The sequence below is a fragment of the Pseudopodoces humilis genome, chromosome 1 (genome assembly GCF_049639895.1).
Source record: "Pseudopodoces humilis isolate 2021_Gansu_Grassland_sample_001 chromosome 1, ASM4963989v1, whole genome shotgun sequence".
Classification (NCBI taxonomy): domain Eukaryota; kingdom Metazoa; phylum Chordata; class Aves; order Passeriformes; family Paridae; genus Pseudopodoces; species Pseudopodoces humilis.
Window position 1 is genome coordinate 19,124,517 of NC_142200.1, and position 26,276 is coordinate 19,150,792.

Consider the following 26,276-nt stretch of genomic DNA (forward strand, 5'->3'; position numbering starts at 1 on the left):
TTCATATTGATCTGATTAGATGTATACTGTTTAGCAAAAATAAATCTAAGATTGATTAAGAAATTTCAAGAGATAACTAGAGTGCCACAAAGATAGCTACAAGAATTGTTGTTTTTAATAAGATTGATCTGTATAAATTTTGGTAATTGGAAATTCACTATTGTTGGTTAGCAACAGAAATTATTTTCCATTTTTCAGTAAAGAGTGGTAATAAAAAGCAAGGAGTTCCAGACAAAAAAAAAAAAGTATTCTCAAAGTATTGTATGAATGACACAATGACATAAATAAAACTGAAATATTTTTATGAAAGATTCAATTTCAAAAGGTTAAAAACAACTCTAATGTGAAAGTTGCATAAACTCTTAAATACTGGAAGCCTCTCAGGCATTTGAAATATTCACTCTAAAACAGTTTAGTCATCTTTTCAAGACCATTTTCCATGTCTTGATGCTAGCTTCTTGCTATTCATGATTGTGAAATTTTTCATAATTTTTTCATGTTCCTTTCCAAGCACTTAGAATGAAATACACAGTGTGTGTGCATATTCATCCCTGCCCATGTCAGAGGAAGATTGATATCCCTTCCAATTCTGTCACTGACCTCAGACAGGAAAAAAAAGCTCTCCAGTGAGTGAAATCTATTTCCTGATTGACAGTGTGATACCAGAATTGAAGCATTGCTTCTCAAATTCTACAGGACAGTGATTTTCCTAGTCAAAAATGTAAGTCAGAGAACCCAGTTCTTCCTTGTCCCTCATTCAGCTATACTAGGTGAGAGCTAATATTACAGGCTGAAGGCCTAATAGAGCTTGCTCAAGACAATAGGCATAATTCTGTTGTCTTCAGTGAGCTATGGCTCAGACCTGGAAGGTTAAAATCAGTCATACACATTGTAAAAAAACAGCAGTTCTTATTCTAGATAAAGCAAACTTTAAGAGAATTAATTGAGTGAGAGTCATTCCTTCTCTCTTCCATGCCAGAGTTCATCATCTATGTCTGCTCTGATCTCCAGCAACACCACTTAAGGAAGGAAACCTCCAGATTATAGCAGCATATTTTTCATGTACATCTGTAACAGCTGCTGAATATTCAGCAGCTGAATATTCAACTATATATTTGTGTGCATGACACTCTCATTCCCTAAAGTGGGAAGACAAAAGGGATTCTCTTCCTGCTATAGTATAAAATCTTTCCTCCAGTGAGAATACAATACAAGACTGTAGAGCTCTGGTGTCAGGCAGTGCAGCTCCTTCTCCTTATTAGGATTATCTGATGTGAATTTACTGGGGAAAATTACTGTGAATTACTGGGGAAAATTAATGTAGCCTTGTCACCCATTCCTGCCACCAGAAATGCTTGTGGAGAGAGCAAGGCTAATAAATGTGATTTAGTGGTACATGATTTATACTGTGTCCCCCTAAAAAATGCTTTCAGTCTAAGCTAAATCTAAGCTAAAGCTGGAGACCACAGAATCACAGAATGGTTTGGGTTGGAAGGGACCTTAAAGATCATCCAGTGTGATGATTAAAGATCATGTCCCTTTCTGCATTTAGTGTGCTGCTACAGCCAGGAAATTGTGGCTTTCTGGTGGAGACCTGGAGAACACAATCTTACTGAAAAAGTCATTTTCTAGAAAAGTTTCTCCTTGTTTAAAAAATGCATACAAAAATATGTCCTTGGCCAGATTCAAAGAAGCTTATTCAGGCTTACAAGATTGGTTCCTACCAACAGTCACGGGTTATGTCTCTTCTTAGTGGGAGGAAAGGCATGTCCACTGCTGAGGGAATACAAACTCTCAAGCTGATTCTGAGCACAGGAATGCAACTAAAAATGGCAACTTTTTAGCTGTCTCATGCAGGACAGCTCAGGTCCAGACTGTATATAGCTTAATGGATACAATGCTATCCCTGATTCAGTAAACCCTGCCTTGCTGTTCTGCTCCTTTCAGAGCATAGCTTGTGAGTATCTTTGCTCCATATGACCTTAAGTGCTTCTAAAACTTCTACTAGAATAAGAACCTATGGACCAGATTGCCAAATCCGTAAATGTTAGTTGGTGTTTTTCAGTATTGCAACTCTTTTTGAGTTCTGGTAGGTGGAAAAAGAAATTGCAATTGAATGCTCTTCTTTTTGATAATCTATTATAAATAGCTCTGGTTAGCCAGTTTGGGTATCTGATAAAAAGGTCACAATATACACAGCTATTTACCAGCTGCTCAGAGGTGTCAGGAAGACCAAACAGCAGAACACTTGGTGGTTCCTTGGTTTTATTGAATGCTGGAAAACATAATAATTTGAAAGACATGATTTATTACTGCATTGCTTCACTTTTATGCCTATGGGCAGAAGGCAATAAAGCTAGAAGAACCTTAATGCAGAATTTCCTTGTTGCCAGTGAGCAAAAAGAGCCTTAGCGCAGAATTTCCTTTTTACTATGTTTAAAGCAGAATCTTGATATTATTGTATCCTTCAGTCTGGCTAGTTGTGGCCCAAATGAAATGCAAGGAATTGCACATTCAGCAGAACTGTCCAGAAGTAGTCTGTTGAAACTGCAGTGTTCAGACTCAAAATCACTTGAGGGAATGACTTCTCCTCCCCACTCATGGGAACAAAGGGAGCTGGTCAGCTCAAACTCTGACTGCAGAAATACTGTAATCAGCTATGGTACATGAGTTAGAATCAGTTCAGCATATCCAACAGGGAGCTTGGAAACTTTCTTTTTCATTTTCATGTTGTAAAACTATGATGAGAAAATTATTTTCTTATTGTTCTATTCTACTATTCTTCATTTTCTTATTATACTATGAAGTATTTGTTTTCTTTGTTTAAAAATATTATTTTCCTGCAATTTTAACTTTAATAATAACTTTAATAACTAATAATTTGTAGCTATGTCCTAATGATTCATAGCTCAGGTTTACTTTGGATGAAAGCTTCTTTAGCTTGTTTAAATGCAGTAGGAGAGAACACAAACCACATTTCCCTCTCCCTCCCCTTTCTGGTGGCTTTGATCATGAGAAATCTGTCAAAAGACAAATATGACAGATTGGTTATATATACCAGACCTTCTCTATATGCATCTAGATTGGTGGCAGCCTACGCTCAAATACATTGTTTGGAGTTGGCCAGGGAAGGGCAAGAGCTCCTGCAAGAGTTAGGGAAGACCCTGAATTTGGGTGAATCAGGTTTCATCCCAACTTCATCCATTCTTCTGCTTTTATCCATTTCTTCTTAGGGTTCATCATTCAGCTCTGAATTAAGAAAACACTAATCTGCTCCAATCTCTTCATCAGTGAGTGGTCATATCACTTCCATGCATGGCCTCATAGTCAGTGCTTCAGAGTCCTGAAAATAAGATGCAAAAAACCTGTAAATAACTGCCAAAGTCATGTTTTCAAGTCTAAAAATGATGGTCTCCCCCTGAGCTCAAGTATTAATCTATAACATATGTAGATAAGTGGGACTGAGAACTTAGAACGCTCGGAGCCAAAGCATCAATAACAAGCACATTCAGCATGTCAGAACATGCTGAGGTGATTGTAGGAAATTAGTAATGCTAACAGGGAGTCCTTAGGCTGTGGACAAAGTTGTATTAGTTGTACTAGGTAGTACTTGGAATAAATGTACAATACAGTGACACCAAAGAAGACCTTGGCACCATGTAGAAATAAAATTGTTTGAGGCCTTTTTGCAAATCTAGCACCAAAGATTTCAGGAATGGCACTAGTGCAATGTGAAATGTATTTTGAAAATAATTGAGCTCCTCAGTAGCTACCTATGCCAGCTCAGGAGTTACAATCCAGTAGCTCACAGAAGTAGCAGTCTAATGTACAGAGAGAAATCTGCAAAGCTTTGCTTTTTATATTCCAACAGTACCATGACTGTGTGACTTCTGTGCAGAAAGTCAGAGAAAGGTCACAGTCTTGTGTCACCAAGCAATCACCAGCTGTGGCCTTGCTGGGGCAACACAGTGATGGTCCTAATAAAAACTGTGCCTGGAGTGAAATCTGGCACCCAAAGCAAAATACCCACTGTCTGTAGGGATCAGGGGAGGGAGAAGGCTCTTGCTGGGACCCAGCAGAGGCTGCCTTTAACCAGCACCAAGCAGCCTCTGAGTGGGTGTGGAAGGTCCCAGCTCATTCTGGCTCTTCAGTGACCACTGCAGTTGGAGGCATTACCAGCTGTCAGCTACAGAACAGCAAAGTGTCTGGACCACTCGCTCAGGGAGTGAGTTTCAAACTTGAAATGTTTGATGAGTTTCAAACCCATGTTTCCCAGGAGAAAAAAGTAGTTAAAATATGCTAGCTCTGTCCAAAGGCTAACAGCTAATCTGGGTTGGTGTGCTCTTCTGAGGAAAATAGGATAATGAGCACCAAAGGATAAAAGATTAAAATTTGGGAGATAACTTTTAAAATTAAGTTATTTATAATTTTTGGTTTGGGAAATCTTCCTATACTATCTGGTTTATGTCTCCTGCCATAATTATAGCCTGACAATTAAAAGTACCACCTTGCAAAGTCTGTATGCTGTATGTATTTATTTATTTATTTTTACTTACACTGTTATACAGTCAGTAATTTCAGAGCACTAAACAGGTGCTACCAAGTATATGAATCTTAAACATAATTAATGCAACTGAGGACTACATTCCTTTTGAAATTTCAATCACATTCCCAGTAAACAATGCATAAAACCCATTATAATATATCTGTCAACAATTTAATTTAAAAACTTGCCCAAGCAATGTTTTTAGGAAGAAATATACTGGGAAATCACTAGCAGAATATTCAAAACAAAGATGCTGTGTTACAGCTTAGTTTATTATGTCCTTCCGTGCGTTGGTGTTTATTTTGACAAACTCATTCAAATTTAAATTCATTGCCACCAAAAAGATCCTCAACAGAGAAAATACAAGTTATACATTTTCATGTTGTTTGATGTTGATTGCTTTATATTTTTCAGGAAAGGTGGTTTATGGGGAGCCTATCGCTGCAAGTCTTGGCACTGATGGCACCAACTACTGGAATAAAGACTGGGCTCATGCTGCAGCATATGTGATGGGACCCCCACTGAGGCCAGATCCATCTACTCCTGGCTTCCTCATGAACTTACTGGCCAAGTAAGCAGATGAACAAACAGTGACCGCTGATGCACAAATGCACAGCAAATTTTGTCAGGAGTACATAATAGCAGGCTGATGCTCTGGAAATTTTCTAAGTACAGAATGTTACATTATGAGAAAGGAAAAATGGAAGGTGACATCACAGATGAAAAAAAACCTCTGTTTTCATATTTAATTTCTCTGAACTCTTATGGCCTTCTGTCCACATTTGATTTTATTCAGTAAATAAAATTGCCTTGTTCATACTGCAGCAAAAATTGTAACACGACCAGGAAGACAGTAAGGCTCTAAGTCAGTGGGAAATGTGTAAAAGGTGAGGACATTTTCTGGGATTTGTTGTCAGCTGCCTTTTTCACTTGAAATTCAAATACTGCATGAAAACTAAGCCTACTAACTTCTGAAGGTACATATAAGGTATCCACTTCATACCATCTACTTCAGAACAAAGTAGAAAAAGAAGTATCTTTCAAATACCTTCACTTAACAATATGTGGTTTGCTGGTGTTTCATTACCAATAAAGGTTGACCCCACAAAGAGCCTGTAAAGGTGTGCCTGAACACTGGCTAAGTGTTGTGCAGATCCTTAGTAATTTCTGAGGTCATATGGAGTGACACAGACTAAAATTGCCCAAAGTGAGGATGAAACCAAGCTGCTTGCTCTGGGCAAAGTGGACAGTCCTCCATTTGTGGGACATCTTTGACATATCCAGAGCAAAAGTGTCAATGTTGGTGCTTGTTTTCATCTGAGGGGTTTCTGAAGAGGAAACTGCCTTTTAGGGCAACTGGCTGTTGCTGTGGAGCCAGTCTTGGAGGGTGGGACTGAAGGCAGGCTGGCAGGGCATATCAGTTTTTGTCTTGAAGGATGGATGTGTTGATCTACCCAGCCTTACAACAGGTTTTTCTCTGTGGTACTATCTGGTTCATGCTCTGACTCATAATGAACTTTGTTTCTCTGCAGTGGTGACCTATCTGTGACAGGGACTGACAATTGCACCTTTGACATATGCCAGAAAGCTCTGGGCAAAGATGACTTCACAAAAATCCCTAATGGAGTGAATGGTGTGGAGGATAGGATGTCAGTCATATGGGAAAAAGGTGTTGTAAGTATATAAAGATGTCCAAACATAGAGGTTTTGATTTCTCCAACAAAACATAATCTCTCAGCAGGTATTAACTCTTCAGTTTTATAAAGTATGTTTATCATAGGATAACTAATTTGACTGAAAACTATAACAGTCCTTATTAGCTCTCCCTTTATGCTCCTGGAAGATGGAAGAAGATGCTTGATGTTTAAAATATTTCACTGAAGAATCATTTCTATTGTTTAGCAGTAAGAGATTGATGTTGTTTCAGTGGTATTGCAAGTATATTGCCTTGAAGCATTTTTTTCAACTCGTGAAATGAAAATAAAAGGAAAAAGATGCCCAGAGTTTCAACTCTATCAGTTGTGTAATTTTTCCTCTTTGATCTCTCTCAAACTCAGCCATTGGAGGAGTTTACACAGCGGTATGCCTATCAACTTCTAATTTATGCTTTAAAAAATGCTTCTCTAATGTGTGGTTCAGTCATGTGACAAGACAAAATGAGCACCTTCAAGTTCCATTGACTTCAGATTCTCAGTACCAACACAAGAATGCTCAGTGCTTCTCAGATAATGTCTGATATGGTGGGAGCTAAGGAAATCTCTCGAGGAATCTGCTGCATACTAGGTGTTATGATTGCTCTGGCTAATGCAAAACTGTTACATTCTGGAAGCTCTAGGTCTATTTAAGTTCTCTTGCAGTAGTGAAGTCATGTTAATAACGCACTGTGAAGCATATTCATTTGTCACAGTATAATTACCTACCTCACACACTTGTTAAGAATGTGGTTCATGATGTCCCTTGTTTATCTGTATTTGGGATTCAGCTCCAGTTGGCATGTACAAAACACACACACTTGTGCCTATACTCACCTGTGGCACAGCTCACCTGAGATTTCTTATGGGGTAAAGAGAAATCTAGCTTGTGGTTCTTATGAAACTGAGACATGAATGTGTTCATCAGCGCTGCTTTTGAACAGTGCATCCTGTTGGGCAAGATAATTTTTTAAAATTTCTTCAATTGATAATATCCTCCCTTTTTTCACTTGTAAAACATAACACAGCTGTGTGAGTTTGTCTGAACAGCTTTCCTCCCTTCCCACACATCATTACTTAGAAGAGCAGTGTTCACCATTTTCATTACACTTTTAATCTCAGATGACTGCTCACAGGCCGCTATAAACATGTTTTTATGACATTCTGATTCCTAGACTGACCTGTGCACAACATTACTGCTAGTGTAGGTGGCTTTCCAAACAAACAATGGTCAAGGAAGCTGGATTAAATTAGTTGCACAGCATCCCCAAGATGTCCAAAGACACATGTATATCCATTGTTATTTGCTATTTTGCTGAAATGTCACATCAGCAGATCTGTTTCTTATACTACTTGATTGCAGCATTTACTGATCACTGCTATACTCCGTGTCACTGCTAAAGAAATTTGCAAATCAGTTTTCCTATATTACACATTGTACCTTGCCTTGTTATCACTTTCTAGGCTCCCCTTAATACTCTGTCACCATTTTTCAGATCCAAGATACTCGAGAGCAGTTCCGTTTCCTGAGGAAATTTCTGAGCAGGACCACAGATTTAAAGACAGCTAAAATATTTTATTTCAGTAGACTCATGGCTGAATCCACAGACTGTTTGGTTTAAAGTTGTCTTTTTTTTCCTCTTTGCTGTGGGATAAAGTAAGATAAAATTACTGTATTTAGTGCAAGTACATTGCATTATGGGCATCTGAGACAAATAGTTAATTTTACTTCTATGCTCTTCAGTATGATGTTTTTAAAAAATTGATGTGATGTCACTCATCCTAATTTTTCAACCAGAAGAGCATTTTTCCATTCCTTGGTTAAAAAAGTAATGAGTTTGCTTTTGTGTACCCTTTTGCAGCACAGTGGAAAAATGGATGAAAACAGATTTGTAGCTGTTACCAGCACAAATGCAGCAAAAATCTTTAACCTTTACCCAAAGAAGGGCAGAATTGCAGTGGGCTCTGATGCTGACATTGTAATTTGGGATCCTAAAGCTACAAGGTATGTATGAGAAGTTTTTCCCCCCCACCCCCCATCCAGCCTTTCTGCAGGGAAAAAACATCACAAAGCCATTGTACAACAATAAGCCTTTGGGTGAGGTTATGGTAGTTTTAAATAGCACCTCGTGTGAATTAATTAAAGGGTTTTGTCTCCCACAATAGCGTGTGTAAGGAGAGCTCTTTGATCTCTGGGTGGATTAAAAAGCATTCTCTCTGATTGCTGACTAAGTGCAAAAATTAAAAAGTCTGTACATTATGCAACCAGGGCTTGGTATCCTAAGAGTAATAATAACTCCTTTGGGATTTTAGAGCAACTCTTTTTAGTGCTGGAGTATGTTTGAATTCCTCCACTGCAAAGGGCAGGGAAAAGAGCCTGGTGCAGCATGACCCATTACACACTTTTGTTTTGAACTAAGAGCCACTTCAAACATGTTCAAGGTGAATTGAACTTCTGAAGCTCAATCCATTTATGCTTATGCTTTTATTTGAAGATTTTCTGATTGTGTGCACAGTAATTCTGCTAGAATAGAGCTTTTTGCACCGACAGATGCACAAACAGTGTCCTGGTGTCTCACCCTGCATGACTTGATACCATGGTACATTTAGGTCTATTTAGGCATGAAATGCCTTTCTAGGAGCTTCAACTCACGCAGAGTATTGTGCATTACAGCTGATTCCTGTCCTCAGGTGTATTCACACCATCAGCCAACTCCAGAATCAGGACTCTATAAGAAATTATGTCTTGAGTCTTGCTCTGGCTCTTGTGCCCATCCTGGTCTTGTTTAAACTGCCAGGAAATGGTCTGGCAGCTGTCTGCCACAGAGCCAGATCAGCTGGGGAGCTGTCTCTGAGCTGAGATGCCTACTGTGAGCTCTGTGAGTGCATCTCCACTCTTCCAGTGCTCTGCAGGTAACTTAAGTCTGCAGGAACTTTAACAACCGAGCCAACCTCTGACGTCCCGTGCACACAGCAGCAGCAGCAGGTCAGGAAGTGTCCTGGGCTGGCAGTTTTCTTCATGGACTCGGCTCTAGTGAGCAGTGTGACCATACAACTGTGCTTTCAGCCTTTGATTTTTGAAAAGAAAAAGTCGAATACTCAGCTCATGGTATAGGAAAGTTCTGAAATGTAACTGGACATGTCTGATTTCGGTAGCCAAACAGATAATGTGCTATACCCCCTCTACCCAATCCTAGATTTACTTTAAACCAAAAAAAGTATTTTGACCAATCTTCTGGTTTTTTGATTTTTGATATGTAATTCTCACTTGTTTCAGTATATTAATGAGTACTACCAAGATGTAAAAGTGTGAAGTCTTCTGGCTTTTAAGCTACAATATTTGAGGATATGGAGGTTCCTATTCAGAAGTCCCACAAAAAAACACTGACAGCACCAGCAAAAGAAGTTTCAGGAGCGTCAACAATCCAAATAAATATAGAGGCTTGCCCAGTGCTGGGTCAGGGAGATTTTCATGTGCCTTATACCTTCTGGAATGTTGAGCAAGCATATTTTGAGATACCAGCACTGAGCTATTTCAGGACAGTGAAGCTATGAACTCTGATTTAAAAAAACCCTGAAGGATTGTTTTCTGAACTCTCTTCTGCTCTGCCTGGGGACAAATGAATCTAGAAGAATAACAGACTTCTGACAATGTTCTCAAGGTGCTTTGTCAGTTCCTGTAATTATTTATCTTTTTGCCTCTCAAACATTCCTTCTGCATCCCTTCACTCTCTCCTGAGTGCTCTAATTGCCTTTTCACCCACTGCAGCTGTGAAGGTACAGTTTTTCTTTAAGCATTTTTTAAACATTTAAACTGTATCTTCTTACTGAGCAAGCTTATTTGAAGTTCAGCCAATATTTTCTTCCTGATCTGCTACTGTTCCCATTGTTTATCCATTTGGGTTTGCTGGGAGCAGTTTGTCTGCAGTTACAACTTTGTGACCAATATGAAAAAGTATAAATAAATCTCACTGGAACTTGTCTATTAATTTCACTACAAATCCTGAAGAGGGCATAAACAGCCCAGCAGAAAAAATGGATTTCAGCCATTTAAGATGTTACACAAGGCACAGCCTTGTGTGCTCTGTTGATTGTGGGGAGTGATTTTAATTTTCACAATAGGCTTGTTCCTGTTTCTTGCTAAGTTCTTCCTCTTTTGTGCATGACTTTTTTTCTTGTTTGCAACCATAAGTCTCGCAAGAGGGAAATGCAATTCTTCAGTTCTGGTTTGAGTTTGTTTTGCAGTAATCTTGAAATTCTGATTGATACCAGCCTAATGAGCTAGACTAATTCAGCCTAATTGCTGAAGTATTGCTGTGAGGAACTGATCTTATCACAATCTGTCAGAGGAAGTCTATACAGAAGATTCTGGAGTCATTTAGAAAGGTAGTGCAGCTCTATAGTACAAAAACTTGTATCCCTACAAAATGAGCTGCATTTCCCTGCCCACATCATTGCACAACAACACACTGGGTGCTATCTGAGCATTCAGGATTTTCTCTTTCTAGGTTACAAAACCCTAGTGAATTCAACGTGATGGCTCTGCAAACTGCGAGCAATTGCAATTTAAAGTTCTGCTTCCAGCACTCTGCTGCTCTAGCTGAGGCTTTCCTTTTAAGCATCAGTTTCATTGACTGGCCTATTTCTGTAGCGTTTTCTGATAATTTCTGCAGAAAACATTATATCAAAAATTACCAGATTTGCTACAGTTTGAAGCATCTGAATATTGGTTTTAACAGGTCTGCATGACAGCAAAAGCATTATTTGGAAGAAACATTAAATGTATAAATTGGTTAGAAACTGCATTACAAAAGATGGGTCGTGAGTCCTGCCAAAGTAGGTCTTTTCGTTAACTTCCTTACACTTATTCCATTCATTAAAGGCCACAAAAATACAAAAGGGATCTGCTGGTTTATGGCAAGCCATGTGCTACCAAATACCATATTGCAGACCTCAACACCCTCAGCATCCCAAGTACAGTCTGTGCAAGCAGGATTGTTGTGTGAAAACTCCTTGGGAAAATGCATGTAGGCAGCAAATGTGTACTCACTGTACCATCTTATTTTAATCTGTGCTTTGATCAAGACTGTGCACTGGCTTCTTTCAGCTGCACACAAATAATATAAAAGCCCCAAGTCTGTGAAATAAAAGCAATTGTAAAGACTTTTTCAGGACGAGAGAGCCGAGTAAGTAAGGGAAAGGGAATTTCACCTGTCAGCAAGTCGGTGTCCTCTATAACTGATGCCTTTAGCTATTTGAAAGCAAGCAAGAGTGTAAAATCTCTAGGGTTTGTTTCAGAAATGCTCAGCAAGGAATCTAAATATTGCAGTACCCAATTCAGGCAGTGAAAAGAGCTGAGCATCCCTTGTAAAGTAAAGGCAGAAGGACCTAAAGATCTCATAAAGAGACATCCAGCTCCCAGCAGGTATTAGGGCTCAATCAATTCACTGTAGCCTGTTGGAGCCTTGCAAGTAAACTCTGGATCAGGTCCCAAAGGCAAGATCAAACACCCATAAGGATAAGAAACCTGTCTCAAATCGAGTTTAACTTTCTAAGTCCAGCCACTTCATTATAACAACATGCAAATTGGGAAGCCACACTCCCCAGGGTTTTTCCCTCATTAAATATAGCTGAGAAGTTAGATACAACTGACAGCGAAGGCAGAGCTGGCTATGCAGGTAGCACTGTCCTCTCTGGGCTTTGCTGGAGTGCCCCACATGTGCTGGTGGAGCTGGGCTCAAGCCCTGAGCAGGGCAGTAGTACCAGTGCCAGCCCCAGCACAGAGTGGGGCCCCTGACCAGCAGGAAAAGTGGGAAGCCTGAGGTGGGGACAGGAGGGAGGAAAAGGACAGGTCACGCTGTAATCTACCTGCCTGATGTGACAGAGGAAGCTGCGTTTTCTAGTTTGTTTCTAGTATTTTTGCATTTTAAGGGAAACAGTGACTGGATGTGAATCAGCAAAATGTCAGAGTTCCCCCCTCTGCTGGCATATGTTCCCTCAATGCCTTTGTTTGCATGTAGATATGTTCATGGCTAAATCTTTTGCATTTGTTAGAACTGAAATCTGAAATGTCTCTCTCATTTGCAGTCAAGTCTGCAGCTTCAGAGGCTTAAGTGGGGACGTTACAACGTTTAAGCACTCTGCCAAGTAACTGCCTGTAATTTTTAGTAACATAAGAGAGGAAGAAACCAAGATGTTAGCAGAGGATTAGAATAAATAATGCTGCAACTGTCTTACTCTTTTGATGAATGAGCATAATTTTGAATACTGAATATATGGATGACTGCATCTAGTCACAATGAGACAAAATGAAATAATGTGGTGTACAAATATCTATGCAAAAGACAAGTATGTTCTGGTATTTTCAACAGCCCCGTGTTCTTTTGCACAAGTGAAAATGGTGTGCCTGCATAAATGCACACTAATTCACCAGAACCCTGCCAAAGATGTCTTATTTCAAATTAAGAAAATGGGGAGAAGGAAACAATAGGCACAAATTAAAATATAGCAAATTCCATTTCAACATGATAAATAATATTTATTTTTTTTTTCTGTGATGGTGACCAAACACTGGCACAGGCTGCCCTGTGGATCTCCCTCTTTGGAGGCACTTAAAACCTGATTTAACATGGCCCTGAGAAGCCTCCTTTGACTGACCCTGATCAGAACACAGGGCTTGGAATAGATCTCCAGAGATGCTTTCCAACCTCAGCAACACTGGTTCTGTGAACTGTAACAAGATAAGCCTCTCTGAGAGTGCATGATGTACATTTCCCTAGTAACTTTCTGTCTCCAAAATGTCACTTGGTCTCTTTAGAGAAGTGAATCTCAGAAATGTTACCCAAAAAAATTAAATCATTCTTAATCTTCCCCTTACATAATTTTGACTTTTTCCCTTGTAAACACTTCAAGATCTTTTACAGTCATTGAATAGACTAATTTGCGTTATGTTTTTCTGCAAGCTAATTTCTCGTTACCCTTTCTCTCCAGCCCACAGTTTTTCACAAGTGTTCACTTCCATCCTGTATCAGCTTGGAACAATTAGTAGGCCCAGTCTAGATAAGATTGTTGACAAATGAGCTACTTACCGTAATAAAAACATTATTTTGTTGTCAATCTGTACCACCCCCTCCCCCTTAAAATTATGACTTTTAGGAGGTACGATTGCATGAAATAAAGATCCCATTTCTTCAGATAAGTCACTTTGTTCTAAAGTTCCCAAACATTAACGTCTTGCATCTGTTTTTATCTACAAATCTTCTCAATTCATATGACTACTCAGAAGTAATGCTTATTGAAGATGTTTTTTAAGAGGCTAGGAACATAACTTTGCAAATAGTTGCCTGCATATGTTTGCATATGCAGTTATTGCAGTTCCTCAATATAAAGTAGGCCATGAGGTTTTTAATCCACATTATAAGCTTATAGCTAGCATTTTCACATACAGATTTTAAGACTTTCTTATTTTTCATCTATTTTCTTCTCTCTGTTCTTTGCTTTTCCTTTAAAATAAAGCTCTTAATTATCATTATAAATGACTGGTGACTCAGAAAACACAGAAAGGTGAAAGATTTCTTTCTTCTAGATTTTAGAAAAGCAGGTTACAGAGTTCAAAAGCATCTGAAAGTGATGAGAAGAGGCAACTCTTGCAGGCTGATACTGTCCTCAGTAAAGCTGAAAAGCTCTGAGATACTGCAATATAAGTACTGAGAGTAGTTCCTTACAGCTCAACTGCTCATTCCTATATAAGGTGGTTTTCTATGGTAGCTGTCAACAAGGCAGCTGTTTTCAATTACAGACTTTATTACTATGTTTTAAATTAGGTAATTAATTGATTGTAGAATAGGTGCCCTCCCTTAACTGAAATGTTGAACAGCTATTCTTGCTTAAGTGCTGTTACCTACAGCACTCCTTCATATTCCCATATCTGAAATTTTTAAATAAATCTGACTGAGGTATGTTGCTAATTCTATTGAATGTAATTAAATTCTTCATTTGCTTGCTTATGTAACCTTAAAAATTAAAGGGACAATCATTATGGTAGTCAAAGTTTTGGTTCTAGAGCTGATGTAGCTTCATGTCCTATGCATTACAAAAGGTGTAAGATCACTCTAATGTCTAATGGTTTCCCTTCATCCATGTCCCCCTCCTGCCCAACTTAACTCACTGTTTACTGTTTCAATCTCTGGGTGAAGCATAGACATGTTTGTTGAGATGAAAACTGATGCCTCTAACTCCTTAACAGTTTTAGGTCATACCTTGAGCTGACTACCTGTGAGTTTCACCCTATGTCTTGCTGCATTAGTCTAAGCTGCTGCTCTTTTCCAAGTTTCAAGCTGCAGTCTGTAGCTTATTTAGTTACAATACTCTAGGAGTGCCTGTAAAGTCCTTTCTCATGTAGAGCATAAATAAATACAGTACTGCTAGTCACTGAATCCTCGCACAGTTAGAGCAAATCTGTCAGTTGCTCTTTGACTCTACATTAGTTGGACAGAGTATTGTGGTGAAAAAAGACAATTTCAGAAGCACGTCTTCCTCTTTGGTAGTAGAGGAATGGCAATGTATATATTAATGGCTTCAAATCACTTTGCAAGCCAGGTGTATCCAAAGCAGCTGAAATGAGCTGCATGAAAACACTGATGTAAGAACAATATAGGACCTGATGTCTTTAGACATCCCTTTGTAGAGGAGAATGTTTTTTAAATGTTGAAGTAATTGTTCTGATCTCAGTCTCTATTATTGTTTGAAACAAGAGCCACTGCAATTTATAACCAGAATTAGAGAATTTTTCCAAATTGTATTTTAAAAATACAATGCAAAGTTTTGAACCTGGACTCAGAATCTGCTCTCATGTAAGTAATCTCTTGTGTCAGACATCACTTAGGATGCTGGAAATGGCTGTTAAGTTGTACCCTACTGTGGTGGCAGTCTTTATTTCTTGGATTATTAGTATGTTACAACTGTTTTTGCCAAATAGCTGAGAGCAAACATCAGAACTTTGCTAAGCTGACTGCCACTGAAATTGGTGATACAGGTGTAAACAGTCTGCTGCATAAAGTTGCTGAATTGGGAGCTTCAGACCCAAAAATACCATGTAGTTCTGTTTGCTTGCTTGCTAGCTACCTGAAACTTTTACTGACATTGGTAATGTCAAAGGGTTAAATCACAGGCAAATTTTGGTGGTTTCCATCAGGGAAAATGCACTTCACCTTCAGAAGGGGCAGCATGATCTACAGCTTGTTTCAGTAGAAGAATTATAAATGAATTCTATTGAGATTTGTTGTTGAGGCAAGGTCTGGAAATGTGTTTTGTCCTGTTGCAAGGTTTAGCTGTACAAATGGATATTATTTTTGAATGTGCCAACTTCCATTCATTCTATATCTTTAAATGAAGGACGTACTTACCTCTGAGGTATGGTTACCTCTAGTGATCCTGTTCTGTTCATTTAAACAGCTCACATGTTGATGAAGGATCTTGCTTAATTTTCCTGTGTTTCCTCAAATTATCTTCTCCATTTTTCTTTTCATGTCCCTGTGCTATTGTGCAAGTAGGTAGGATTTATGTGCAGAGAATCCTGAAGTTTATTATATTACAGTTGTTCTTACTGTTCTAGTAATTGGACCCATAAGGGTAATGCAATAAGCTAGGGGACTATGTTCACAAACTCCTAATAGGGCTGTTCTAACAACCATGGTTACATTTGTTTGACAGCATTCAATAGGACCAGTGAGAACAAGAGAGGTTTGATTTTTCCCAGTGTGAACCTACAAGGTGATGCTGATATTGGTGAGCAGGCATGCACAAGTTTTCTGTCCAAGGTGTGTTGCATAAGGCAAAGTTTTTATTCCTGTGGGTAGACTGGTCATAGGTGGTATTTACATATTTATAGCCTTTGAAATGTCAGTTACCACCAAGATTTAAATGTAGCCCTTAGCAGAATCAATTACTCTTAGTTCAACAGAATGATATGAAGGAAAAACTAAGTATCCTTCCATGAATTCTTTTTTCCTCTTTATAAGAAATCATTTTGAATATTTAATATGATTATTTTTGAAAATGGCTATACTTCAAGGAAGATACTGATTTTTTGTGGGTTTATCGTTTTGATAAGGATATTGACTAAAGTTTAAAAAATCTTCTCCAAATAGATCAATATTTTAATCTATTAATATTTTATATTGCTTTTGACTTTGATAATTCCTTTGCAAAAAGATGTAGTCTCTGGAATAATATGAATGCATGTATATGCATTATAATATGTACATGATAGAGTTTTGATTGTGTGAGCACCCATACTGGAAAAAAAACCTACTGGTAACCAAAAACATGAAGCTTTTTTCTTTTCAGAAACTATAAATGACAAAAAAATGTAAGCTCTCTAAATAATATGTATAATCTGTAGCTTGGATACAAGAAGTTAATAAAATAATTAACTGAAATTCAAAGTCCTTTGACCACTGTAGTTACAGTACATAGTAAGTAGCTTGACAGGGAAAATAGACAATAAAGAAAGTATACACAGCCTGGGCTTCCAGATAGTAATGTCAGCTCTTGCACTGGCTCTGCCTTTAAAGTAGCCAGTTAGGGTTGGAAAAATTGTCTAGGAAAATGGAAATCGTATAGAAAGAGGTCTATATATACAAAAAGCAGTAATACCATCATTCAAATGATGACCATCAGATTGTTGAAGTCTGAAATTATAATTTACTTATTACCCTTGGAGGAAAGGTATGTAGAAGAGTGATGTCATTATTACTTAGCAGTACTGAGATATTTGGGCTGTCAGTCACTGAATCAATGCAGCTCACATTAAGCATTACCAGAAATCATTACCATCTACTGACTTTCCAGTGAAATGGTCTTTGTGTTAGTTGTGAGACTCAGTCTTTGAAACATTGCAGCCATGCTCTTCAAACTTGAAATTGCAAGTCATTCCAGCTAAAAGGTCAGAGCTTTCTCTGATTGAATTGTGCATAGATATTTGCTTGACAAGGCAAAATGAAATCATGTTATCCAAAGAAAATATTGCAACCTAATTTTTTTTCTTCTAATCTCTTTTGTAGTGGAAAATTTTGCATTTAAAGGCTGCTGAGTTCTGTCCTTTTGACTCTCTCTTCATTCTTTTGAAATGCAATTACTGTTCAATGAAATGTTATTGCACTATCCTATTTTTACAGCTGCTCTATGATCCACTGTACAATGTCGTAGTTATATAATGTTGCTAAATTTTCTTCCTATATCAATTTATCAAAATTTTATAATGAAGTAAAATGCAAGGATCATAATAATTTTGTGTGTTGTTTTGTAAACACAGGACAATATCTGCAAAGACACATCACCAGGCAAATAACTTCAATATATTTGAAGGAATGGTCTGCCATGGAGTTCCAGTTGTGACAGTTTCAAGAGGCAAAGTGGTTTACGAAGGTGGAGTTTTCAATGTCACAGCAGGAGAAGGCAAATATGTCTCCCGTCCACCATTCCCTCCATATGTCTACAAAAGAGTCAGGCAGCGGGAACAGGTTAATTAAACTAATAAATCTCTGTAATGCCTTGTACAACATGAGGATAACTAGCTCTTGGGAAGAGAAGTTTGGGGATTCAATGGTAATTTTCCTTACTAATCAAAATATGCCAAGGTGGGAGGAAATGAAATGAAGGACTCAATTTCTATTGCTCTTTATCTTACAGAAAAATACTATAGATTAGTTTCTGCTCTTACAGTAGTCTGTACAGTTCATGAACCAAGCCTCAGTACTTTTAAAAATAAACATGTCCTAATTGCAGTAAAAGTGGACAAAGTTTTGCTTCTGAATAATCTAACTATGACATTTCATCACTGATTTCAATGAAAATCACAGGGCCAAAATTTCATATCAGGAAGAAATCTTGCACCAAGGAAGAAATAAAAAATTTTATAATTCTTTAATGGATCAGATACTTTGAGCTAAACCCTGCAGATGCTGAACATTTTTTTCTGTGTTCCAGCAAGAATGTGTTAAAAACTGACCATGTGCAAAGGGCACTGCTGGGTCAGGCAAGATAGCTCTGTTCGAGCTTTTGTTCTCTTCTGTTTTTGAAATAGAAATATTTCAAATATATAAAGATTGGATTTTCAGTGCATATTTACCATGCAAGCATTCATGATGCTGTTGCCTCTTTAGTGTACTGTGAATAGGATTTTCAAAAGCACACTGAGTAAATACATTTTAAATCACCACCTGAATCAGTGGGATTCACTGCAGGATCTAAAAGCTGTATCAGATTAGCACCCATACTGGGCATAAGGCCCAGTAAAATGCCCCCAAGATAATTCTATATATTTCTTTCTACTGTTGTTTTGATGGACTGAGAAGAGCCTGTAAAAGTGGCTGAATGACACTTTCCTCCAAAGACCACAATTTCACAGGATGCAGTGACCTTCCTGCACATAATACAGTATCAAAACTAATGTAAACTGAAATGTATAAGACATTTGATAATTGCACAGTTCTGAAAAACTTCCATTAACATAGTGGTTTCCATTTCCCATCGAAGCTTGAGAATTTTCTCTTAACCCAAATATAAATTGCAGCATATCCTCAGAAGTGATTTTTCAACCAGCTCAGCCTCCTGTAGCCGGCAGCTGGAATAGTGAGTGATAGATATCCACATAAGGCAGAATTTGCTTTGTGTCATTGATATTTATTTGCCTCTCTTACCTGATGTATTAAAAATATCACTGGAAAATGTGAATACCCTAACAAATAGAAGATTCTATAAAATGGGGTGGAACATGTTGTTTCTTTAAAAAATGGATTTAGAGTTCTACTGTTACAGTGTTGAACAGATTTAGCTGCCCAGCTCCTGATGAAAGCTGAGAACTGAACAGTTTAATCCCAGTGCGAGGGATCTTTTCCAGAGAGAAGTTAGATGAAAGTACTGAGATGCATTTCATAGAAAGACAGATTATCATAAGACTTCTATTTCAATTTTATTCAATTAGTAATTGCAAGAGAAGACCAAATAGTGAATGATTTAAAACATTTTATTGCAGGTATGTCAACCTGTTCCTGTCAAGAGGGCACCATATAGAGGCACGGTCTCGGGAGCATCCATCACACAAAAATAACAGGCTCATTCCCCAGTTTTGGCTACTGCAGGTAACCTTCTCTTTTGGTTTGTGAAAACTACTTAATGCTTCTCTGAAACTTCAAGAAAACAGAAGAGTTGCAGGCTATCTGGTGATAGGCTTGTCTCAAATAAGCCCTCACAGAAGCTGAGTTGTCTTGGTATCTGTAAATTCGACAAAAAAATCTGGCAACTCAGGCATGGAGAACCTCATTTTGATTGGAACCTTATTTTAAAAGTTCAGTTGAAAGAAACTGATGAGGTTTAGCTGCTAGACTGAGACATGGGTATGAAGGCCTATACAAAACCTGAGTTCAGTTAGCAACAGGAACACAAAACGAAGCATGACTATTTGACTTGCAAATTTACAGGAAAAATCTAAAAAAAACCAAATCAGCTTGATGTAAAAAACTAAATTTTTTAGTGTCCCTGTGTTACAGACAATAACCCCCCAAAAAATGTGCTGTTTGGGTTAAGCTGGCAGATTTGTTTTGCAAAAACAAAATCTGTCTTTGAGAAAAAGAAAGCTCCAGGGAGACTTTAGAGCAGCCTTTCAGTACTTAAAGGAAGCCTATAAGAGATGTCAAGAGGGAATTTTTTTTACATGGGTACGGAGTAGTCGGACAAGGTAGAATGGCTTTACACTGAAAGAGAGAGTAGGTTTAGATTAGATATTAGGAAGAAATTCTTTACTGTGAGGTTGGTAAGGAACTGGCATGGGTTATCCAGAGAATTTGTGGATGTCCCATCTCTGGAAGTGTTCAAGGCCAAGTTGGATGAGGATCTGAGCAGCCTTCCTAATAGAAGGCATCCCTGTCCATGGCAGAGAGGTTGGAACTAGATAATCTTTAAGGTTCCTTCCAACCCATGCCATTCTGTGATTCCACAGATAAAGTTGCTGCAGCCAGTGCCAGCAGTGTTTGAACTGGTGTGAACTCATCACTGCTAACAGGAGTAACAGCCAGCATCTCCCCTTCCCTCCTCTCCAGTGTTCACAGTGTGTAACTCGGTTATTGACAGCCCTCGTATATGCCCTGGTGCTCGGCAGATCTTTCTGTGAGCAGAAACCAATTAGTTTTGTCTTCTGGGTTAGTTTTCTGTTGCCTTGGTGAGTTGAAGTGTCTCTGAGAAGAATCAAGCAAAGATCAATGCAGTGCAGCATGTGAGTGGGGTGAGGCAGCTGGGGACAAGGACTAGTGACAGCACCTCGCTCTCTTGCTGTTTAACAAGCAGAGGAAATGCTTCAGGAAAAGGTAAAAACTAGGCAAGTCCTTCAGCAAGCACAGTCGAGCCATGCTGCTGCTGTGTGCCAACTGCAGCTGAAATGTTGTCTGCTACAGCATGGGAGTTGATTACTATCAACTGGGGGGAACAGTGAGTTACAGCAAGCATGCCAAAATCCAAGCTGATGTTTTGGGTGCATATGTGTACCAACAATGAGATCAGCTAGTTTGAGAAATGATTTCCCAATAGGTGAACAGAAAGCCCCAGTTTGCACCTCACATAAAATGAGTCTGTTCTTAGTGCTAATTAATATGGGACAGGAACAAAACCTGCTATGGTAGGAGGGTGAAATTAGCTTTTCCACATTTAATGATATCATTCCTTTAAAGCTACCTTAGAGTGAACCTCATCCAGGCATCAGTAGCAGCAACAGAGCGCAGTCTCCTATTTGTTTTCCTCTGTCCTAAGGGAAAAGCTTTTCTAATAGAGAGGACTAAAGGCCAAAGCTTCAGTAGAGTGAGGGAGCAATAATAATTCTTTCTAGCTCCTAGCACTCCTTCTCCATTATTACCTCTGAGTGACAAATTGCAAAGAAGAGATTTTCTTTTGAAAGATGATATCATATTGTCTTTTTCTTCTCTGTAGATAAAAGCAAATGAAAATGACCTTGCTGCCCCCACCAGCAGTTCCTTCTGGGTCCAGCAATCAATTCACAATCAACTTCTCAAGAACCAACATGAAACAACAGTAACCATTAAGCATTATACTTGGTTTCCTACATAAAATTGTCATTGAAATTTATCCTTGAAAAGACTTTTGCTGTAAGAATTGGAAAATTCTTTTTAGAAAACAGAGTAATAATAAAAAAAAACCCCTGCAATTATAATGTGGCAAGAGTTCTGTACATTCTTAAAAGTACGTAAGTTTTGGGATGGTATTTCTTAATGTTTATCTTTAGAGGGTATCAGCTACCCAATAATGTAAAAACAATGAACAATGTTGTTTAAGAACAATTTTTAAACTCCTGCTCTGTTGGGTCCCAGGAGATGAATCCTAATTCTCTGATTTTATATGTTAGGAAGATCTCTATTGTGCTTGACAATGCAGAGAATTCTGAGAAAAGATGCTGAATTTTATTTTTTAACTTTTTCCTATCTGGAAGGGGTCAGTACAAAAATCCGCTGATTCAGGAGAACACTCACTATTTTGGATCTGCTGTCACATCTCCATGTCACTGTCTTTAAAGAACTTTATATATTTTGTCCCTGCCAACTGCACCACCAAGCTTGTTTTGGTGGGTTCAGCTATTTCCTTTGTTGTATCCTAGGCAAACATATGCCAACCATACCTGTGAATTCAGCTACACTAACAGTTTGTGCCCTGGTTTTATGAAGAGACACACCCCCATCACCTGAAGGCTTACAAAGTGAGATCGCCAGAGCAAAACCATAATGCATGAATGCCAAAAAACCTTTTCAATTGAAAATGTGAGGGTTTTCCCAATATAACTAATACTTAGTTTTTTTATAGGATAGTATTCCTAATTTTAAAAAATCTCTTTTGCTCAATTTGTCTAATTTCCATTTTCAGAGGTTGTTGTACTTCAGAAGCCTGATTCTGCTACCATGTCTAGACAAATTTTGATTTGGAGAACCTGAATGTTATTTAACATTGTATTTTCATATGTAATAGCTCTTTTTTGAAGCAGCTGTTGCTGGGAAAAATTTAAGACAGTGTCATGGTTTAATCCCAGCTGGCAGCTAAGTACCACACAGACATTTGCTCCATTTCCCCCCTCCCCCAGTTAGACGGGAAAGAGAAACTGAAGAGTAAAAATTGGAAAACTCTTGGTCTGGGATAAAAACAATTTAATAGGTAAAGTAAAAGCCATGCACACAAGCAAAGCAAAGCAAGAAATTCACTCCCCATTGTCAGGCAGGTGTTCGGGCATCCCCAGGAAAGCACTCTGAATGCTCCCCCTGCTTCTTCCCCCAGTTTTACATGCTGAGCCAGAGCACATGGTCTAGGGTGTTCCTCGCATCAGCTGAGCTGTTCTGGCCTTGTCCCATCCCATCTCCTTGTACATGTCCAGCCCTCTTGCTGATGGGATGGGGTGAAAAACAGAAAAGGCCTTGATGCTGTTTAAGCATTTCTCATTGATAATGAAAATATCCTTAAATTATCAATTCTATTTCCAGCACAAATCCAAAGCACAACCCCACACTAGCCACTGCGAAGAAAATTAACTCTACCCCAGCCAAAAACATGAACTGGAGCACTGGAAGGAGCACTGACTGAATTCTGAGCACTTCTGAATTCGTTCCACAATCTCATCCCTGAGCTATCACTTGCTCATTACATCCTTAAATTGTTGCTCTGTCTGTTCTGTAACTGTTGTGCTAAGACAACAGATGCCACATACCAGGTTGGAAAGGTGGTTTAGAGATGACTTCTGCAGCCCATACAGTTTTCTTGAGCCTTTTGTGGGAAAGTGAGACAATAATTGTTTTCCCAGATGTTTAAATCCTATCACATTTAGCCATAATCCTCAGGCTTCTCCACCACCTACTGAGAAAAAGGTTTGCTTGCTTTGACACTTCCTTCAGTCTGTTGGTCACTCTGTTTGCTTTGAGCAGTGATACTGCTGCGTTAAAACCCTTTTTTTCTGGAGCAATGTCTGTGCAGGGAAGCCAAGGAACTGTTTTGTCAAGGCTAAAACACAGAAATGCTAAATCCTTTATTTGCTTAGCACTTCTCCTTGGAATGCTACTGGTTTCCACCTCTTTCCTGTATGGAAAGGCTGGAGATTCAAACACTTTGTTAAAGAAAGGAAATAATTCAGTTAGTCATGTTTTCATCTTCCTCTCCACCCAGACAGAAATTTGTGATCTCTAGTACTCCATTCTCCCTGGTGATGTGGATTCCAGTCAGGAGCAGAAAAGCAATTTGGGAGATCTGATCCCTGCATGCACAATACTTCTTTCATCCCCATCGTTTGCCAGAGAAAGCCTCATATGGCCAGAATATGATTTTACTAATAAACAATAACATGTTTATTGCTGGCACTCGGGTCACCCCCCGTGAACCCAGGGCTGTGGTGCAAACACCCACACCCGCAGCGCTTCTCTCTCCAGCCTGAAGCTGCGGGGCTGGGTCTCTGCAGAGCAGCGATCCTGCGGCTGCAGCTGGCCACTGGAGGGCAGGGCAGGTATGATGTATCGGCACTGAAACGAGGAGGAAGGCACTGCCGTGCACAGCAGCACCCGTGAAACATGCTCACGTCTGACATCTGTACCCCTAAGGTGGACAGTGCACCCTGTTTTCAGGCTTTATTTCATCACAAGTACAGAGTGATCCTTTGAGCCTTACTCTCCACTTCTGCGATGTAAAACACAACTAGAGGAAAAGCTTTGATTATTCATTTCTTTTTTAACTGCATCTCTGGGCTATTTAAACTGCAATGAAAACAGCGAGTCGATGTGATAATATTGACAGAGCAGGGGTCACGATGACAGCAGTTATATACCCAGTGTCCTCTGACCTTGCACACCCAGCTGCTCACATGAAATGCTGCAACAAAACTAGCACAGACGAAAGAAGTCTTTACCTTGGCTTTAGGAGCCAGCCAGGTTTGGGGGTATGGGGTGGTGATAAGGAGAGATCCATAAACCCGGTTGCTTAAAGGAAATGTCCTTGTTTGTATTCCACTCCAGGAGGGTGAGGAGCACTAGCATGTCTCTCTGAATTACCTTCACAAGGCAATCCAGTCAGCCTTTCATTAATTTTACAAACCAGATTTGATCCAATTGGAGGATTTTTCACAGTAAATCAAACAGATCCTCCACTAGTGAAGGACGTTTAAAAAAAGGAAGTTGAGTTCTGCTGTGAGCTTAGGGAAGGACAGGGATGACTGAGTCAAAAGCCAAATCTGAACTTCTCAGACTTGTTCTTAGTGCTGAATATGTTTCTGACAGGCCCTAGAGATGCATTTAGAGACAAAGCCCAGTAACATGATATTAATAGATACAAAAAAATTCTATTACACCAACAAATGAATAAAAATCCTTAATTTCAACTGCACCTATGTTCCCTTGTGCTCAGCAGAAAGAAGAACATTGCATGCTTTAATGGATGAGAAAGAATGATCTTTTGGAGACGAAGAAAACATACTAAAAGAGGAAAGAAGACTATAAATGACAGAAGAAAAGAGCCAAAATAAAATGTAGGAAATCTGAGGAGAGGGTAGGCAAGAGGAACAGAAATAATTGTGGGTGGAACGCTGTTTGGGTTTTTTTGTAACTTGTAGACTTTTGTTTAAAAAAAAAGAACAACTGAATCCTGTGGTTGAGGGTTATGGTTAACAGAGAGGCCAAGGAAATAGCTGAACAACTTGCAGAGGAGACAGCTGAGGATAAACAAACTCCAGACTTCCCCTGCTCATAGGACAGGAACAAATGGAAGAAAACAAAAAGAAATGGGGTCTGGAGAGAATGAAAAGTATGTCTCAGTGTAATGGGGAGTGACAGACCTGCCTTTTCATCCGTATAGCTGAAGGAATAGGTCTGGTACTGTAGACCAGTAAGTAAGAACTGTCCTACCACTGAGATAAGTGCTCAGAAGCCATGTCTAATGGGTTTTGAGTATCTCCAAGGATGGAGATTCTGTAACCTCTCTGGGCATCTCATTCCAGTGTTTGACCACCCTCACAGTAAAGAAGATTTCTTGTGTTTCAGTGATCTTCCAGTCAACTACCTGGTCTTTATGTTTGGAAGCAGCTACCAGGGGAAATTGTTCCATCACCTTCCCACAGATTGAGATGAGTCTGCCAAACCTGTAGTTTCTCAGATTTTCCCTCTTGCCCTGCTTGAAAATGGGAGTGACATGTTCCAGTCCTCAGTAATCCCTCCTGATGACCATTTACAAAAAACATTTCGAGACACCTTTCAGTGACATCAATCAGCACCCTCAATACCCATGGATACCTCCCATCATGTCTTATGGTGCTTGAGTGCTCTCTAACCACAAGGGATAAGTCTTCCTTGCTCCAGCCTTTCCTTCAGGTCTGAGAGGTCTGCAGTGGCTAAAGATCAGTCTTACCTGCAAAGACTGAGAAAAATAAACACCTTGGGCTTCTCCATGTCTTCTGTCACTGGTAGTGGGGTAAAGCATCTAGGTAAAATACTCAACAGAATGGACATATTGTGCAGAATTACAATTAGTTACCCAAGAAGGATTAGCTTTTATCAGTTTGAAGGGCAAACTAAGCAATATTTAGTTGTCCTGACAGGTAGAGAGGAGAGTGTCTACATTCAACATTGGCTGAATTTCCTTAAATTAATGAAAAATGCAGACATGGCATTGTCCTGCAAGTGTACTACAGAGCTCAAAATCCTAACAGATTTAGACATCTCTCCCAGTGATTGCCCAACATCTGAGTCATTTTTATGAACCATTCCCATGGGCTGCAAACCTTTCGCTTCCTCCTTGTAGAACAACAGAATGAAAAAGTATTCTGAGTGGCAGCACCATCAAACAGGAAAGGCAAGAAACTCCAAAACAGTTTTCCTCCTGATGATAAGTGTGTGGTGTTTTGTCATAGTGCTGAAAATCAGGCTTGCTCCCATACTTGAGCTTGTCCTTTGGGATTGAAAGGAGCACATGCAACTCCTGCCAGTGATTAGACAGAACTCTGCCAAAAAAAAATT

At 39.0% G+C, this 26,276-nt stretch overlaps 1 protein-coding gene across 1 annotated transcript in view; it reads left to right on the forward strand.

Annotated features, from left to right (window-relative positions):
- Positions 1 to 21,457, forward strand: part of DPYS (dihydropyrimidinase) — a 29,510-nt gene extending 8,053 nt beyond the window's left edge. Inside the window, exons 5-10 of the mRNA XM_005517391.3 lie at positions 4,961 to 5,117; positions 6,079 to 6,220; positions 8,100 to 8,242; positions 17,552 to 17,759; positions 19,274 to 19,379; positions 21,217 to 21,457. Coding sequence (XP_005517448.1) covers positions 4,961 to 5,117; positions 6,079 to 6,220; positions 8,100 to 8,242; positions 17,552 to 17,759; positions 19,274 to 19,348 — 725 coding nt within the window. The 3' untranslated portion in view covers positions 19,349 to 19,379; positions 21,217 to 21,457. The remainder of the gene's footprint in view (positions 1 to 4,960; positions 5,118 to 6,078; positions 6,221 to 8,099; positions 8,243 to 17,551; positions 17,760 to 19,273; positions 19,380 to 21,216) is intronic.
- Positions 21,458 to 26,276: the final 4,819 nt, after the last annotated feature.